Here is an 18,186-nt window from a genome sequence, read left to right on the forward strand (position 1 = left end):
TGACATAGTGTGGTCATAAAGAACTAATGTTCTTATGAAACAGCTCTGGCTAGGATATACCTTCATATATAGAATTCCTCTCTTCCTTCAAGATGCAGCCTAAATACCATTTTCTTTCTTCTTTTTTTCAATCTTAATAGTATTTTTTTTTAGTTACATGTAAAGATAGTTTTCAACATTCATTTTTATAAGATTTGGAGTTCCAAAATTTTCTCCCTCTCTCTCTTCCCTTCCCCCTCCCCAAGACAGCAACTAATCTAATATAGATTATATATATGTACAATCATGTTAAATATATTTCCACATTAGTCATGTTGTGAAAAAAGCATCAGAACAAAAAGGGGAAAAACCTAAAGAAAGAAAAAAAAAGTGAAAATAGTATGGTTCAATCTGCATTCAGATTCCACAGTTCTTTTTCTGGATGTTGAGAGCATTGCCCATCATGAGTCCTTTGGAATTATCTTGGATCATTGTATTGCTGAGAAGAGCCAAGTCTATTATAGCTGATTGTCACACAAAGGTGCTGTTATTGTGTACAATGTTCTCCTGGTTCTGCCCACTTCACTCAGCATCAGTCCACTTGAGTGTTTCCAGGTTTTTCTGAAATCTGCCTGCTCATCAGTTCTTATAGCACAATGTTATTCAGTTACATTCGTAATTCCACAACTTGTTCAGCCATTCCCCAAATGATGGGCATCCCCTTAATTTCCAACTTTTTGCCACTACAAAGAGAGCTGCTAGAAATGTTTTTGTACATGTGGGTCCTTTTCTCTTTGGGATACAGACCTAAGTAATGTATTGCTGGGTCAAAGGGTATGCAGTTTTATAGCACTTTGGGCATAGTTCCAAATTGCTCCCCAGAATGGTTGGATCAATTCACAACAATTTCACCAACAGTGTGTTAGTGTTCCAATTTTCCCACATCTCCAAAATTATAATTTTCCTTTTTTGTTACATTAGCCAATCTGATATGTATGAAGTGGTACCTCAAAGTTGTTTTAATTTGCATTTCTCTAATCAATAGTGATGTAGAACATTTTTTCATATGGTTATAGATAGCTTTAATTTTTTCATCTGAAAACTGCTTGTTCATATCCTTTGACCATTTCTCAATTGAGGAATGACTTGTGGTCTTGTAAATTTGATTCTTTCCTTCTAATCTTGACTATTGGTTTCATTTGTACAAAACCTTTTTAATTTAATGTAATCAAAATGATCCATTTTGAATTTCATAATATTCTCTATCTCTTGTTTGGTCATAAATTCTTCCCCTCTCTATAGATCTGAGAAGTAAACTATTCCTTTCTCTCCTAAGTTGCCTATGGCATCACCCTTTCTGTCTAAATTATGTGCCCATTTTGACCTTCTTTTGGTATACACTGTGCCTAGTTTCTGTCATACTATTTTTCAGTTTTCCTAGCAGTTTTTGTCAAATAATGAGTTCTTATTCCAGAAGCTAGTCTTTGGGTTTATCAAACAGTAGGTTACTATAGTAATTTACTACTGTGTCTAGTGTGCCTAACCTATTCCACTGATCCACCACTATTTCTTAGCCAGGACCAAATAGTTTTGATGACTGCTGCTTTATAGTATAGTTTTAGATTTGGTACAGCTAGCCCACCTTCCTGTGTGTTGTTTTTCCCCATTCCCCTGGATATTCTTGACCTTTTGTTCTTCCATATGAATTTTGTTATTTTTTTTTTCTAGCTCTATAAAATACTTTTTGGGTAGTTTGATTTGGCACTGAATAAGTACATTAATTTAGGTAGAAGTCATTTTTATTTTATTAACTTGACCTTTCCATGAGCAATTGATATTTTTCCAATTATTTAGATATTATTTTATTTGTGTGAAAAGTGTTTTGTAATTGTGTTTATAGAGTTCCTGGGTTTGTCTTGGCATGTAGACTCCCAAATATTTTATATTGTCTACAGTAATTTTAAGTGGAATTTCTCTGTCACTGCTGGGCTTTGTTGGTCATATATAGAAATGCTGATGATTTATATTGACTTATTTTATATCCTGCAGCTTTGCTCAAGTTGTTAATTGTTTCAAGTAGTTTTTTATTCAATTCTCTAGGATTCTCTAAATATACCGTCACATTATCAAAGAGTGATAGTTTTGTTTCCTCCTTACCTATTCTAATTCCTTCAATTTCTTCTCTTACTGCTAAAGCTAACATTTCCAGTACAATATTGAATAATAAAGGTGATAATGGACACCCCAGTTTCACCCCTGTTCTTATTGGTAGTACCTTTAACTTATCTCCATTACATATAATGTTTGCTGATAGTTTTAGATAGATATTGCTTATCATTTTAAGGAAAGCTCCATTTATTCCTATGCTTTCTAGTGTTTTTTTTTAAAATAGGAATGGGTGGTGTATTTTGTTAAAAGCCTTTTCTGTATCTATTGAAATAATCACATGATTTTGGTTAGTTTTGTTATCGATGTTGTCAGTTATCTCGATAGTTTTCCTAATGTTGAGCCAGTCCTGCATTCCTGGTATAAATCCGACTTGGTCATAGTGTGTCATCCTCATGATAAATTGCTGTAACGTCTTTGCTAATATTTAAATATTTATTATAAAAATACACTTTATATAAATATGAACAATGTTCATTATTATGATAGCTATCATTTATTAACATTTATTATAATAAATATTTAAATATTTATTAAAAATACGAATTTCTTTAATATTCATTAGGGAAATTGGTCTATAATTTTCTTTCCCTTCTTTGGCTCTTTCTGGTTTAGGTGTTAGCACTATATTTGTGTCATAAAAGGAATTTGGTAGAGTTCCTTCTTTGCCTATTTTTCCAAATAATTTATATAGTATTGGAATTAATTGTTCTTTAAATGTTTGGTAGAATTCCCAATTACTATTTTCTACATGAAGCTGGATCTATATACCAAGCCCTAGTATCTCTTCTTTTCACTAATTGCCTTTTGGACATTTCAAAGAAGATATCCTGAAGACATTTTTTTTTTTTTTAGTGAGGCAATTGGGGTTAAGTGACTTGCCCAGGGTCACACAGCTAGTGAGTGTTAAGTGTCTGAGGCCGGATTTGAACTCAGGTACTCCTGACTCCAGGGCCGGTGCTTTATCCACTGCGCCACCTAGCCGCCCCTTCCTGAAGACATTTTAAACTCGCTATGTTTGAAACAGAATTCATTACTTTTTCCCCTAAATCCCACCTTCTTCCAGTCTTCCTCATTTCCTGTCTCTCAGATTCATAATCTTGGCCATTATCCTGGCTTTCTGACTCTCACCCCATATATCTTCATTAATTTTCATATATCCAGTTAGTCACTAAACATTGCTGTAGTTCTTTTCACAGCATCTCTTGCATCTGACTCTTTCTGTCCATTTACTCAGCCTTAGTTCAGGCCCTCATCACCTTTTGAGTAGATTATTGCAACAACCTCCTAATTGTTCCTCAATTCTCACACCATTCCACCCTATACCATATGCTTTTTTTTTTTTTTTTTGGTGAGGCAGTTGGGGTTAAGTGACTTGCCCAGGGTCACACAGCTAGTAAGTGTCAAGGATCTGAGGCCGGATTTGAACTCAGGTCCTCCTGAATTCAGGGCCGGTGCTCTATCCATTGCCACACCTAGCTGCCCCTCCCATATACTTTTACCTAAGTGATTTTCCTTAAAACAAATCTGGCCATGTCATTCCACTACTCAATCAACTCTTACTGGCTCCCTAGATAAAACCTAGTGCTAATCTAACCCTAGTGCTTTTAGATAAAACAAAAATTCCCCTATTTAGCTTTTAAAGCCCTGCACAACCTAATCCCTACCGGTCTTTCCTCTGGACGTTATTCCTGTTCTCTGCTCCCCCCGACTCTGCTTCAATCTAGCCAAACTGGACTTCTCTCTACTTCTCACATGTGCCCCTTTGCACTGGCCGTTTCCCATTCCTGGAATGCACTCCCTCCTTACCTCTGACCTTGCTATGTCGTTCCCCCTCCCCCACTTCTGTCTTTAAGTGGCAGCTCCAATACCACTTTCTGCCTATGGCTTTTCCTGATTCCCCTCCTTCCCAAACTGCCTTGAATTTACTTAGTTTATGTTTGCATATTTATGCTGTACATATTTTTATATGGATTTATCTCCCAATTAGAATGTAAACTCCTTGGGAGTAGGAATTGTTTTATTCTTGTACTTATATTCTTAGTGCTTGGGACAGTGCCAAGTATGTAGAAGGCACTTAATAAATTCTTGTTGGTTGCTAGTGCACTCCCTTCCTGCTTTGTATTTATTCTGTATTTACATATATATATATATATATATATGTACATATATATATATATATGTACACACACACACACACAGACACACACACACACAGAGGTTGTCTCTCCATTTGGAATGTAAGCTCATTATAAGGAGGGATTGTTTATATCCCCAGCATCTAGCAGTGCCTGGCACATAGTAGGTCTTTAGTGATAGATTAATTATATAGAGGACATTTTGCGATTTGCTGATGCAGATTTCAGTAATATTGGGATGTTCTTTTACTCAGTAGTTTGACACTTTTTGACTTACCAATATCTGTGGTTTTATTTGCAGTTTACGACTGGAAATCCATTATACGAGTCTTATTACAAACAGGTATGTTTATTTATTTTAAAGTTGCACTGAATTTAAATCATGTCATTACTACTCTCATTTTTTACTTTGCTACCAAATGGAGAAATTGTTCTAGTTGTGTATTGCTTTACCATTTCTCCTCTTTTTTAAGAACTATCTTGTCAAGTCTTTCTCTTTTGTTGGTTACAGGTAGATCCAACATACACAGGGAGAATTGGGGCTGGTGAAGCTGCACTTTTTCTGAAAAAGTCAGGTCTCTCAGACATTGTCCTTGGAAAGGTAAGTGAAGACTAGATGGTGTATCTTTCAAGGCTTCATCTGGATCTCAAAAGATTTGTGGCTTCTCACCAAGCCTTTGGGGCTGAGTTGTTTTCATCATGGTCTCCCCATTTTCTTTCTAGGAGTTGTGCTGACGTTATCTTCCTGGGCACTGCCACTTCTGTCTTAGCTGAATGCTATGATGACTTCACTTATACTCCCTTTCTCATGTTAAGGGATTAGAGGGGAATGGGAAACAAGGATGAGGATATTGGGTGTGGTGTCTGGTGAGGGTGAAAGTTTCTGTTTGAAGTTACTGAGATGACCACAGGTTCCTCTGTAGGGTCATGTTAATGCCTGCTTTTCTCTCTCTGCAGATTTGGGATCTGGCAGATCCAGAGGGTAAGGGCTTCTTGGACAAACAGGTATATATACATATATAGACACAGGGCAAGTAGGGAGAAAACTGGCTGGTGGCCTAAGGTTAATAAATTAGCAGTTCACCTTCTACCACGTTTACTGCTACTCTGTAACAGCAGTTGTTTGTATAAGAAAAATGTTAGTGAATTGTTAAACTTAAAAAGTATCTATTGGGACTTTTTGAAATGTGTAATTGATTTTCCTCTTGAATCCGCTTTTTATGTCATTTAAGGACACATTATCAAGTGACTTTGACTAGGATAAAATATTCCTATAAGGAATTTAAAACTTAAAAATATGTTTAGCCTCAAAAATGGTTGAAAATCTCAGGTCAAGTTGAGACGCTTGCTTTTTAAAAAATCAAAATTAAAAATAATTTATTGAGTTGTTATTGCTAAATAACATGGAATAAGTTGAAAGGTGCTGGACCTGGAATCTGAAATTCTTTATACAAGCTTAAACCCAACCATGTGGAAGTGGCTATCCCATTGTCCCTTAGTTTCCTTTGTAAATGCTCACCTTTATGTAGAATTTCAAGGTTTGTGAAGTACTTTCCTCACAACAGCCGTGTATTGGGGATAGTGTGTTTCATAAATGAGGACTCTGTGGCTCCGAAAAGGAAATAATTTGGCTACTTTACCAAACTGGTGAGTGTCAGCCTGGATCACAATTCTTGGGAGCTCAGGCCTCCTTTTACAAGGAGCCATTGCCCTTGAAAAGTAATGGGTGATCTCTATTTCTGTGTTTCTGGAGTCATTTAGATCACTAAATATTATGGGTGAAATGCAGATGTTTGTAATACAGTTCAAGAATCTGTCACCCATATGACAGCTGTAGTTTATATGAAATCATTAGAATGACAGCTGCAGAGGATTGTAGGATCTAAAATCATCTGCTTGTAAGGGAGATACTGAGTTAGGACCTTGGTATACACATGAAGTAACCAGTATTTCAGGTTAAAATAAAATTTAAATTAAATTAAATTAAAAACAGTGGCATCATGATATACACTGGACTTGTAATCAGGTGACGTGGGTATGAATCCTGGCTTTGACACTTCTGACATAGGTAACAAGTACCTTATATAGTTGGCTGCTTGGAAAGTTAAATGAGAGTGGAGATCTAAGTTGTACATGGTGTTTTGTAACTGTAAAATACTCCATGAAATGAACAGTTTTTATATTTAATCTGTAATTTGGAACCTTGAACTTTTTAATAATTTATACTGCATATAAAATGTAACTTATTTCAATGTTTCATAAATTTTAGGAGCAGATTATTTCAAAATATATTTTTTAAGTTGTGTGACATAATGCAGCAGGAAACGTACAGTTTATCAAGTACCACATGTAAAAAAGTGGTCAGTTGGCATGAGCTAATAGAAGAAATTTCAGGTGATTTAGATTTTTGCTCATTTGTCTGCACTGTTAAAATTAAATTAATTCTCCTAGAAACCAACACCTGAAGACCACTTGCTCGCACATTTTAAAAAGTCTGATATCAAACACTGACTTACTGTGTTTTGGGATTTTTAGGGTTTCTATGTTGCCCTGAGACTAATAGCATGTGCACAAAATGGCCATGAAGTTAACTTGAGCAGCCTAAACTTGAATCTCCCACCTCCAAAATTTGTAAGTGATTATCATTAAAACTGTTAAGTAAATTTAACTTTTATGTTTTGTGAATTATTTTTTTTATTCTTACAAGCACCAACGCAGGATTTCTTTTTTCCTTTCTTGTATAAGTTGTGCAATTGCTATTCTTTTGAGTAAAAACAGTAAGATTTTTAGTCCGTATTAATGATAATACTAATAACAGTAATAATATTGAGTGGGTACTAACATTAAATCTTTTCCTCTTTTCAGCATGACACTAGCAGTCCTTTGTTGGTTACACCGCCTTCAGCTGAGTCTCACTGGGCTGTTAGGGTAAGTTGAGCATGGAATCATTGAGGTTCTATGGGAATTCTTCTATGCAAATTTCTTGTGGAATGTTTCTAAGGCTGCTCAGAACCTATTCTGGAAATGATGATAACACACAGACATTTTTCAGTGAGAAATACTTTGTACAGAATACCGATGAAATAATTTTAGTCATTGATTATTTATTAAATGCCTACTGTATACATGCCATGCACTGTGCTTAGTACTGAGGATACAAAGATAGTTCCCGCTCTGAAGGAACTCACAGTCTGATATTAGAAATTACAGTTTGGAGTAATAGATGAAAGCAAATGTCTGTGTTTAAGAGACTGTACTTACATAATTATAATATTTTATGGCTTACGTTTTTATATAATGATTCTTCCTGGTTACTGAACACCCATAGGTGTGCCAGTGAGGACTTGTTAACATTATAACTAATTTTGTTACTTTGTTTCAAAATTTTTAAAAAAATGTTACCTTTTGTTTTTACATCATCTACATTTCCCAGTGTATCCCTTCTCCCTTCCCCTCCTAGAGAGCTATCCCTTATAACAGAACAAAAAAGGTCCTCCCCACCTGCTTTTTGCAAAGAAGAGAGGGAGGTATAAGGTAGGTGGTTTCCTTAGGTCTTGGGCAGACTCCTGGACTTGGAGTTAGGGATACCTGAGTTCAAATCCTGCCTTAGATACTCTGTGATGCCATGCCTTAACTTTTTTCAGTCCCAGTTTCCTCATCTGTAAAATGGAGACAATAATAGTAGGTACTTCACAGGGTTGTTGTGAGGATTAAAGCACTTTGCAAACTGTAAAGCCCTATATAAATATTCATTTTCCTTTTTTTTAAAATTTCCTAGTTATGTCGGACTCTTTGTGACCCCATTTGAGGTTTCCTTGGCAAAAATTACTTGAGTGGTTTGCCATTTTCTTCTCCAGCTCATTTTCCAGTTGAGGAAACTAAGGCAAACAGGGTGAAATGACTTGTCCAGGGTCACACAGCTACTCTGAGGCCAGATTTGTATTCAGGAAGATGAGCCTTCCTGAATCCTGTCTCAGCACTCTATTCACTACACCACCTAGCTGCCCCCCTATAAATATTAGTTAATATTAACTATTAGGTATCTCTCATATTATTCCTTTTTAGGCCAAGCTTGGGCACTATAATTTTGGAGCATGCAGTTTCAATTTTTTTGTTCTTTCCATTTACATTGTCATAGTTATTCTGTTTATTGTTTTCTTGGTTCTCTTTAACTTCATTTTGTATCCGTTCATAGAAGTCTTCCCCTGCTTCTCTGTAGTCTTTGTAGTATTGTTTCTTATAGTATGGTGTTATTCCATTGCCTTTATGTGCCACAATTTTTTTGCGTGTGTGTCCTTCCCCATACAATAGGCATCTCCTTTGTTTCTAGCTTTTTGCTACTACAAAAAGAGCTGTTATAAATATTTTAGAGTATAAGAGTCCTTGCTTTTTATTATTGACTTCCTTGGGGGTAATTGCCTAGCAGTAGCATCTGCTGGTCAAAGGATGTGGATGTTTTACTCTCTTTCTTTGAATAATTGTCTATTGTTTTTCATGGTGATTATGCCCATTCATAGCTCTGTCAATAAGTGCATTATTGTGCCTAAACTGCCATAATCCCCTCCCCCCCAAGCCCAACATTTACCCTTCCCCTCTTTTTTCATTTTTGCCAAATTAGCCACAAGGTAAAACCTAAGGATTGTTTTTATTTGTATTTCTCTTATTATTAGTGATTTGGAACTTCCTTTCACATGGTTGTTGATGGTTTGCAGTTCTTTTGAGAAATATATTTTTTTCTATATCCTTTGATTAACTATGACTTAGATACTTTGAAATACTTCTGATTTTATTGATGTTGGTTAGTATTGCTTCCCACCATTCCGTCTCATCCTGTGGCATTGTTGTCCACATTCACCTGTGGCTCCACCTAGCTCATTAGTGTATTTGGGGCATCCTCTTTGGATGCCTCATTTGAAAACTACCCCTCTGTGCGCTCTCATTATCACTACATCACCAGTTAGTCTCCTTTTCCTGTCATACTTAGCCATGACATTATTTTAAATACCATTTGGATACAAGTATAGCTCCTGAACATGACATCCAAGATCTTTTTTTTAAATCTTAGTTTTTATTTATAACTTTTCTACCATTTATCCTGTTTTCCTTAAGTTTTTGGTTTATTGAGACCTGTCTGGCAAGCAGCACTTGAAATGCTATTTTGATACAAAAGATGTTGTGACCAGAAAGATAAAGTTTAATGTTTTTATAAATAAAATGATGTATTATCATTAGAGTAGCAGAAAACTACCCTAGCAGATTTCTTTCATGCTGTTTCATTAAAAAACCAACCCCCTCCGTCCCCCCCAAACTCTGTGGATTAAATAAAATTTTGCTTACCTTTTTGGAGTGCATGGAGAAGGGTGCATGAGGTAACGTAGAAAAATATTCTTTTGGATTTTTTGGTTTTGTATTTTTAAAAATTTGAGAGTTGTTTTAATGGTAGTATTTAAACTATTTTTACTAAAGTAGAAATTCAATCTTTTACCTACTGCTTCTATCCTTTTTCCACTAACTAGTTTTCTTCTTGAAAAGGAATAGTTGGAGTAAAGAACAGAAGTAGGAAACTGCATTATGTTTGATTCAGACATCATGAAATCTTAGTTCCACAGCCAAGCATTTATGACTTGTTATTTGTCAAAAACATTTACTATATAGCATTTTTAAAAATTTCACTCAGTATAAATGCATAATCATGTAACTGAGGCTGCATTGTACATATTTCTGCAAGCTGGATGGCTTCAGAGGCCTTAGTGCCTGTGCTAATTCTTTATATTTAATCAGATATCTTTTTTCCTCTCAGTCTTCACATACCCAGGCCTTTGCCTTTCTGAGGTAGATGCAGGAAAGGATGTTTTCTCAGTGGGTGGCTGAATAGGCTGCTAGACAAGTTTATTTTAATTTACAACTCCCTTTTAAGCTGTCTCTGTACTGTAAATGTGGACCAGAAGTTAGAGGTGGTTTTTTTTCAGTTGAGTTACTTTTTGGGGGGGGGGGCATAGTGCTTTACCATATTATTATATGGTAAAAATATTTATATTAATATAGGGGCTTTCTGTTGTAGAGCCAAAACCCTTTCACATGTTCTTATTAATCCTGATGAGATAAATAGAAATTCTAATCTTCATTTTTGCATTTGCAACTATAGCAACATAAGTTGCTTGTTTCTATGTCATATGGTGGGTCAGGGTAAGAGCGGGGAACAACATCCTATATTTTCTCCATCTCATTGCCAGTGACCTCCCTAATCTGTAGCCAGCCCTCCAGAAAATTTCTTTCACTCAAGGAAAAAAATCTGCATTTGAAGCCTGTACAAGTTGCCATAGCTGAAACTGTACTGAGGATATCTTGTGATCTCAGCAAGAGAAATGGTTAGCTGTCATTTGGTTTCTTGTAAGATCTCATTTTTGACACTCACACAGGCACACTTTTTTACTTATTCAGGCTATTTCTTACCAACTAGGTGGAAGAGAAAGCAAAATTTGATGGAATTTTTGAAAGCCTTTTACCTATAAACGGTTTGCTTTCTGGAGACAAAGTAAAACCAGTTTTGATGAACTCCAAGCTACCTCTGGATATACTGGGCAGGGTAAGTGTGTTTTGTATCGTTATTAGATCATGCAAAGCCAGGGGTCTGTGCCTTATTTGTGTCAGTCTGGGGAAGCCTGTGGATGAACCCTTTCTCTGAATCTTTTTGTGAAATGCATGAAATAAAATGCATAGAATTACAAAGAAAACCAATTATCTTGAAATATGGAAGGAGAAAAAAAAAGCTCATGTGCTCCCTGTTAAAGGAGATTTATTCTGAGCACCTCATTGTGTCATGGAGCTAATCCTGTACCTTAAAGGCTTTGTGGGGAGCAAAAGCTCTGGCAGAAGGCTTTGGTGGTAGATTGTGTTTTTGTTGTTTGACCACCAGCTTACTGAAGTAGGGAAAGGCTCATTCCACAATGTTGGCCACAGCATCTCTCAGCAAGACATTCTTTTAAAAAAAAATTATTATTTTTTTGGCAGGGCAGTGAGGGTTAAGTGACTTGCCCAGGGTCATACAGCTAGTAAGTGTCAAGTGTCTGAGGTCAGATTTGAACTCAAGTCCTCCTGAATCCAAGGCCAGTGCTTTATCCACTGTGCCACCTAGCTGCTCTCAGCAAGACATTCTTACAAAGTGTGGAATAGTTGTAGCCTCTGTGTGTGTGGATGTGTTCTATACCAAAAAAGTCATCATTTCCTGAAATACTGCTTTTAGCTATGGGACCCTGGACAAACCCCTCAAACTCTATGTTTTAGGCTTGTAATCCAGAAGTATCAAACATGCAGCCTCCCTTGGGTATATTGCAGCTCGAAACACTACCAGCTATAGCCCAATCCATATTAAATGTAACTGGGCAATATTTAACAAAACAAAAATAGAATGAAACAGATAATGTTAATATGTGATTTTCTAAGTAGTTTGTGGCCTGCAAGGATTCTCAGGTATGACTTGGTGGTGGTCCCTTATTATATTTGAGTTTGACACCTCTGTTGTGATCTATACAAGCAGTGAGATGACTTAGTAGACAGAATACTGGACTTAGAATAATGAAGACCTGAGTTTGAAATTTGCCTCAAGCATTAACTAGTTATGTGTCTCAGGTAAAGGTCACTTAACCTTTTCCCTCATCTGTGAAACAGGGATAAAAATAACACCTACCTCACAGGGCTTTTTGAAAATCAAATAAGAGAATGTATGTAAATCTTTTTTTTTTTTTTTTGGGTGGGGCACTGAGGGTTAAATGATTTGCCCAGGGTCACACAGCTAGTACATGCCAAGTGTCTGAGGCTGGATTTGAACTCAGGTCCTCCTGAATCCAGGGCTGGTGCTTTATCCACTGTGCCACCTAGCTGCCCCGTATGTAAATAATTTTGCAAAACTTCAATTGCTCTATAAATCTTAGTTATAATTGTAATAATTATTGTTATTACAAAGTGTGCTTATAAGGTAATGATACTGCTTTTTTCTGTATGATTTATGGGATTTGTTTTATTACTTTATAAATCATATCCCAGAATAAGAGAGTTAAGGCTAGATCTTTTAGGTATGATTTTTGTTGTTATTATGAATTTCTGTAATTTTAATACAGTGTGTGGTACTCTGTGAACACATCCTTAGTGATGAAGCACTTTATATTTAAATATGTTTAAATGTGCACATATACTTTATATATATCTGATGGTAAGTACCATCTACTTATATGCATCCATCCATCCATCCATCCATCCATCCATATATATACACACACACACACACACACACACACACACACACACACACACACAGGAGGCAGATAGGTGGGTCAGTGCTGAGCTTAGAATCAGGAAGACCTGAGTTCAAATCTAACCTCAGACTCTTACTAGCTGTGTGACCCTGGGCAAGTCACTTAACCTCTGTTTGCCTCAATCCATTGGAGAAAGAAATGGCAAATTACTCCAGCATCTTTGCCAAGAAAACCCCATGGGTACAGTATTAGTGTGCTGTGGGGTCAGGAAGAGCCAGACAACTAAATGAATGAGCAACAACCACTACCACCATATATATACTTGCTTAAAAAAATGTTTATTTTAACTTTTTGTTGATGCCTTTTGTTTTCACATTACAGTCATTTCTGAATACATACAATAAATAAGCCTTTTCTGTTTAAAAAAAAGGAAAAATCATGCAAAACCAACCACCATGTCCACTGTGTTTGATAGTGTTTGCAACATTGATTGGGTTTATATTATGAAAAGATTTTCTAATTCTTTCAAAGCAATTTGTTGTTCTTTTCCCCATGCTATCCTCAGCACTGCCCCCCCCCCCCCCCCGCCGCCCCGGCCCCCAACAATTTGTACTAACTTAACAACTTGGGAAAATCCATGACAAATTGTGAAAATAGAACTGAACAGTCTCATTTTTCTGTTGAAGTTGAAGTGCAAAAACATTCATAGGGAAAAGAATGTTAATACATGTTAGTGGACCCATCGGTCCTGAGGGCATGCAGTGGAGACCCTTTCAAATGAACCTCCTGAAACCTCCCTTGAGGTGTAGATTCTTCCACTCCAGTATGAACCTATAGAAGTCAACTAGCTCCTGTATTTGGGAACTACAGAATTTGGTTGATGTTGAGTTTAGTTATATACCAAAAGAGAAATATTAATGTAAACTTTTGTGCTAAGACATCAGTGTTGGTAAAAGGGTGGATTTCTTGGGCACAATTGTAATCATGATCAGGTGTTAGGGAGAAAAGGAGCAAAAAGCTGTAGAGACAGATGTTGAAAAAAAATTTTTTTTTGCGGGGCAATGAGGTTTAAGTGACTTGCTCAGGGTCATGCAGCTAGTAAAGTGCCAGGTATTGAATTTAAAAAGATATTTCCCTATGCATTTGTTCAGTATGTTTATTTAAGTAAAATATACTTATAAACTCTTTTGAAAATATATTCTAATTCGATTCGAATTCCTTATCCCCTTAAACATGTCTGTCTCTAAATCTGAATTTTCTAAGGTTTTTTAAGGTTTGATAGCTACATTTCACTCCTTTTGTTTCTATTGCCCTTGAAAAATTGACTTTACTGGTCATTAGAGTTTCTCGGCATTCCTATATCCCCAAACTCTGCACGTATGTATTTAAATGACTAAATGAAAATACGGATCTTCAGAATCGAATCCTTCTTTCTTAGTAGTGTTTTTGTTTATCTTCCTCACTGTAGGTCTGGGATCTCAGTGATATTGACAAAGATGGACATTTGGACAAAGATGAATTCGCTGTGGTAGGCCATTTCTTCTTTCTTTGTTACTCTTTAGTGTACATGCAGAGGAAGGACATGTGAAACTCAGGGGTTTCTTGATTTTACAGTCTAGGTTTATCCCTATTTTTCTCTGTCTTTTTCCTTTTTCTTCTTTTAGGGGCAGCAACAGGCCTGTGTTTGGATCAGTGATCCTACTTCCCCTCATTTGGCTGCCCTCTGATGTATCTGACCCTTTACTCTCTTCCCACTGCTGCCTTCCCTTCTCATTCCTGGTGCGTCTGGTCACTTGCCCTCCGCCCATAGCTCCTATCTATTATGTGTCTCACTGCCCTTGCCCTGATTCCACTGATATCTTTTTTATTCCTTAGTACATGCCACTTCTCCAGCCTCATCTTTCTTCCTTATGCTTAGTGCCCTCTTTGATCTAATCACTAGTATTTTGTTTATAGCAGTGACAGGCATTTACAGAATTAATTCTTTCTACTATATATGCAGTAAACTAAAAGAGCTAGATGCTTTTGGAGGTTTCAGAAAATGCTGTGATGAGGAGTAATTAATAAGAGGAATATGCAGTCACTTAAGTTAGATGATTAGAAAACTTAATTCTTAAAATGTATCATATGTAATAGGGTTTTTTGTTTTTAGTGAGGCAATTGGGGTTAAGTGACTTGCCCAGGGTCACTCAGCTAGTAAATGTTAAGTGTCTGAGGCCGGATTTGAACTCAGGTACTCCTGACTCCAGGGCTGGTGCTCTATCCACTGCGCCATCTAGCTGTCCCAATATGTAATAGTTTTTGAAGAACCACTATCTCAGAGATGATCTGTAAATATCTTTTTTTAAAATTCTGATTTTATAACATGCTTATGATACTAACTATGGTATCAGTCTGGGTACTTCCTCCCCTGATACAGGTCACAGTCTGATTTATGAATTATTATGCACCCTCTCCCCTTGCCCAGTTCATCCCTCATGACCAGCCTTACATCATAATGTAATGTTATAGCTAGATTTAGACTAGGCTGGTCCTCATATGACATGTTCTGGGCCTGATCTGTCATCAGGACATTCTCAGATCCATTCTTATTTGGCAGAATCTGCAAGAACTCATGGTCTACTGACACATAGCCTTTGAGATCCCAGGGTTACCTCCATAGTGTGCTGAAACAGTGGGAAATGGTGTTGATGGGGCTGCCCCACCGTGTGCACTGTTACTTTATTATCAAAGTTTTGACAATGCACACATATCAAACCTTTTTTAAAAAAATAACCATTGACATTCTTGTGATATGTCTATTAAAGTGAGTCTGTCATTCATGCTGGTGAAACAGCAGATAGTACATTGAAAGGTTTTTTGTTGTTTTTTTAACTGGTAAGAAAGACTCATTTTAAAGTAAATTTTTAGTGTGCATGTATAAGGAAGTCTTAACTTTGATTTTTAAACAAACTGCTTACATGAAGTATGCCCATTTTTGGCAGGGTAAGTCACTTTCTTTTATTTATCATAGTAGTTGAGAAACATAATAGAGGGCCATTCTTGATGGTTGTAAGTCCTGGTTCTGACACATATTAGTTGTGTGATTCTGGAAAATCAGTGCCCCAGTCAGTTATTTATAAGTTAAAGATGAGTTGCTGATCTAAATCAGTGGTAAATGTTTGTACATGGGAAGTTCCCTGAATGAATGAAATCACAAGGCCAGATTTTAAAAAGCAAAATCCAACCAAACTATTGTATAAATCCAAAATGTAATTCAGCTTTTACTGAGCAGTCTTAGAATGTAACATTTCAGTAATTTGGAAACTAGAAACTGTGTGATTTGTGGAAGTACTTTCAGAACAATGAATGGATTGTGTATTCATAAGTGCAGTTATTTTACTTTGGTATCAAAAACTCTAACACTGGAGAATTAGCAAATGTGAAAAGAGAAATCATTCTTTAAATATTTTTATTTGAGGAAAAATAATTCTTTAAATTTTAGTTTAGAAGCTTCCTTAAATTGAGTGTTTCAGAGAACCATAAATATGGGAACTGCTGTTATTGCTGTTCCTTATGTTCTTTTTTGTCTTTCTCTTTGTTGATTGACTTTTATAGGTCTATTATCATTTGTTACTTGCAGGCGATGCACCTAGTATATCGAGCCCTTGAGAAAGAACCAGTTCCATCTGTACTTCCACCATCACTTATCCCACCCTCCAAAAGAAAAAAACCTGTTTTTCCTGGTGCTGTACCTGTTCTTCCTGCAAGTCCCCCACCCAAAGATAGCCTACGTTCAACTCCCTCCCATGGCAGTGTGAACAGTCTGAACAGCACGGGAAGCTTATCTCCCAAACATGGCGTAAAACAAACCCAGGTAGGTTTTTAATTTTGTTTTCATTTCTAGGTGTTCTCCATGGAAAAGTACTTTCACTTTCTATTTTTTTGCATACTTATTGTTCTAACCAAATATAGTATTCTAATTGGAGGAGGGGAGCTATCAAAATAGGCTGACAAAAGCAGTCTTTTGTTTTGTTATCTGAAACATACAATTTTGGCATATTTAATCATGGTCTCTAACTGCATAACAGGCAGTGCATGGCAAAACCAACCTGCTAAAAATAGAAAGGAAAACTCACACAAATATAGACATTTAGTGCATATTTTATATGTCTCTATGTGTGCATACATGTATACTTACACACATATGTGAACACATATAACATATGTACACACAATACACACTGATATATGCATATATATACACCTGCTAAAAGAGGAAAACACAAATATAATTAATTTGTGTGCAGATTATATGTATGATTATAAATACACACACATACATATATACACGTGTGTGTGTGTGTGTGTGTGTGTGTGTGTACATGTATAGTTCTGCCTCCCTTACCTTATCACACCAGCAGAAGAGATCTCTGTCACAGGCTCCTTCATTGTGTGTGCCTGTTGGTTGGAAAACTATTGTTTCTGGGGGTAGTTAGGTGGCTCAGTGGAGAAAGCACCGGCCCTGGATTCAGTAGGACCTGAGTTCAAATCCAGCCTTAGACACTTGACATTTACTAGCTGTGTGGCTCTGGCCAAATCACTTAACCCTTATTGCCCTGCAAAAACAAACAAACAAGCAAGCAAATAAATAAATAACAAACAAAAAAACAAGTGTTGTTTCTTCTGGGGACCTATTTGTCCAGCCTTAGTCTCTCTGTTGACTTCATGTCCCGTCTCTAAATGCCTTTTAGGCATCCCAAGCTGGATATTCTGTTTAAACTCAACATGTCCAAAAGTAAACTTGTTATCTTTTCTCTCATATTCACCTATTCTTCCCACCTTTCCCGTTCTTATCAAAAGTACTGCTATCCTCCCAGTCATTCAGACTCACAACCTACTTGTCACTCTCTCACTTCCCATATCCAGTCATTTGTCAAGACCAGTCTTTTCTGCCTTCATAACATCTTTTTATATATCTCCTTTTCTCCTCTGACACTGCCAAGATCCTGGTATGGGACCTCTTCACCTTTATACCTAGACTATTGCATGTGCCTGCTTCCTGGTCTCCCTGTCTCTAGTCACTCCCTATCTCTAGCCATCTTCTGTAACCACAGATCCAACTGTGTCATCATCTCCTCATCTACCACCCTGGACATTCTCTTCTGCATGTTCTCCATTTTATTAGATTTCCTTCTAAAACCTAGAACTGAGCATCATAATCAAAATGGGATTAGAATAGGGTGCAGGACAGTGGGACTATCACATCTCCAATTTTCAGATACATTCTTCTTTTAACTTCAGCCCAAGGTAGAGCGTCCAGCCTAGAATAAGAAAAATATGAGCTAAAATCTGGCCTCAAACGCTTACTAGCTATGTGATCTTGGCCAAGACTCTAAATCTGTTTGCCTCAGTTTCTGCATCTGTAAAATGGGGATGATAATAGTACCTACCTCCCATGGTTGTTGTGAGGATCAAATGATAAAATAATTGTAAAGTGCTTATTAGCACAGTGCCTAGCATGTATAAGCACTATATAATGTTAGTTATTATAATAATTATTATATAGCAATATGACTTCAAACCCACACCTCCATGAAAAACATTGTGGATCTTCAGTGCACACATCCCACAAATGGTAGTTACATTGATTAGAAAGTTCAGCATTTAGG

At 36.6% G+C, this 18,186-nt stretch overlaps 1 protein-coding gene across 1 annotated transcript in view; it reads left to right on the plus strand.

Annotated features, from left to right (window-relative positions):
• EPS15L1 (epidermal growth factor receptor pathway substrate 15 like 1) overlaps positions 1-18,186 on the plus strand; it is a 130,444-nt gene that overhangs the window by 23,054 nt on the left and 89,204 nt on the right. The window contains exons 2-9 of the mRNA XM_043990400.1: positions 4,585-4,626; positions 4,795-4,884; positions 5,241-5,288; positions 6,819-6,914; positions 7,149-7,211; positions 10,744-10,869; positions 14,004-14,063; positions 16,158-16,391. Coding sequence (XP_043846335.1) covers positions 4,585-4,626; positions 4,795-4,884; positions 5,241-5,288; positions 6,819-6,914; positions 7,149-7,211; positions 10,744-10,869; positions 14,004-14,063; positions 16,158-16,391 — 759 coding nt within the window. The remainder of the gene's footprint in view (positions 1-4,584; positions 4,627-4,794; positions 4,885-5,240; positions 5,289-6,818; positions 6,915-7,148; positions 7,212-10,743; positions 10,870-14,003; positions 14,064-16,157; positions 16,392-18,186) is intronic.

Source organism: Dromiciops gliroides, chromosome 1, assembly GCF_019393635.1.
Source record: "Dromiciops gliroides isolate mDroGli1 chromosome 1, mDroGli1.pri, whole genome shotgun sequence".
Classification (NCBI taxonomy): domain Eukaryota; kingdom Metazoa; phylum Chordata; class Mammalia; order Microbiotheria; family Microbiotheriidae; genus Dromiciops; species Dromiciops gliroides.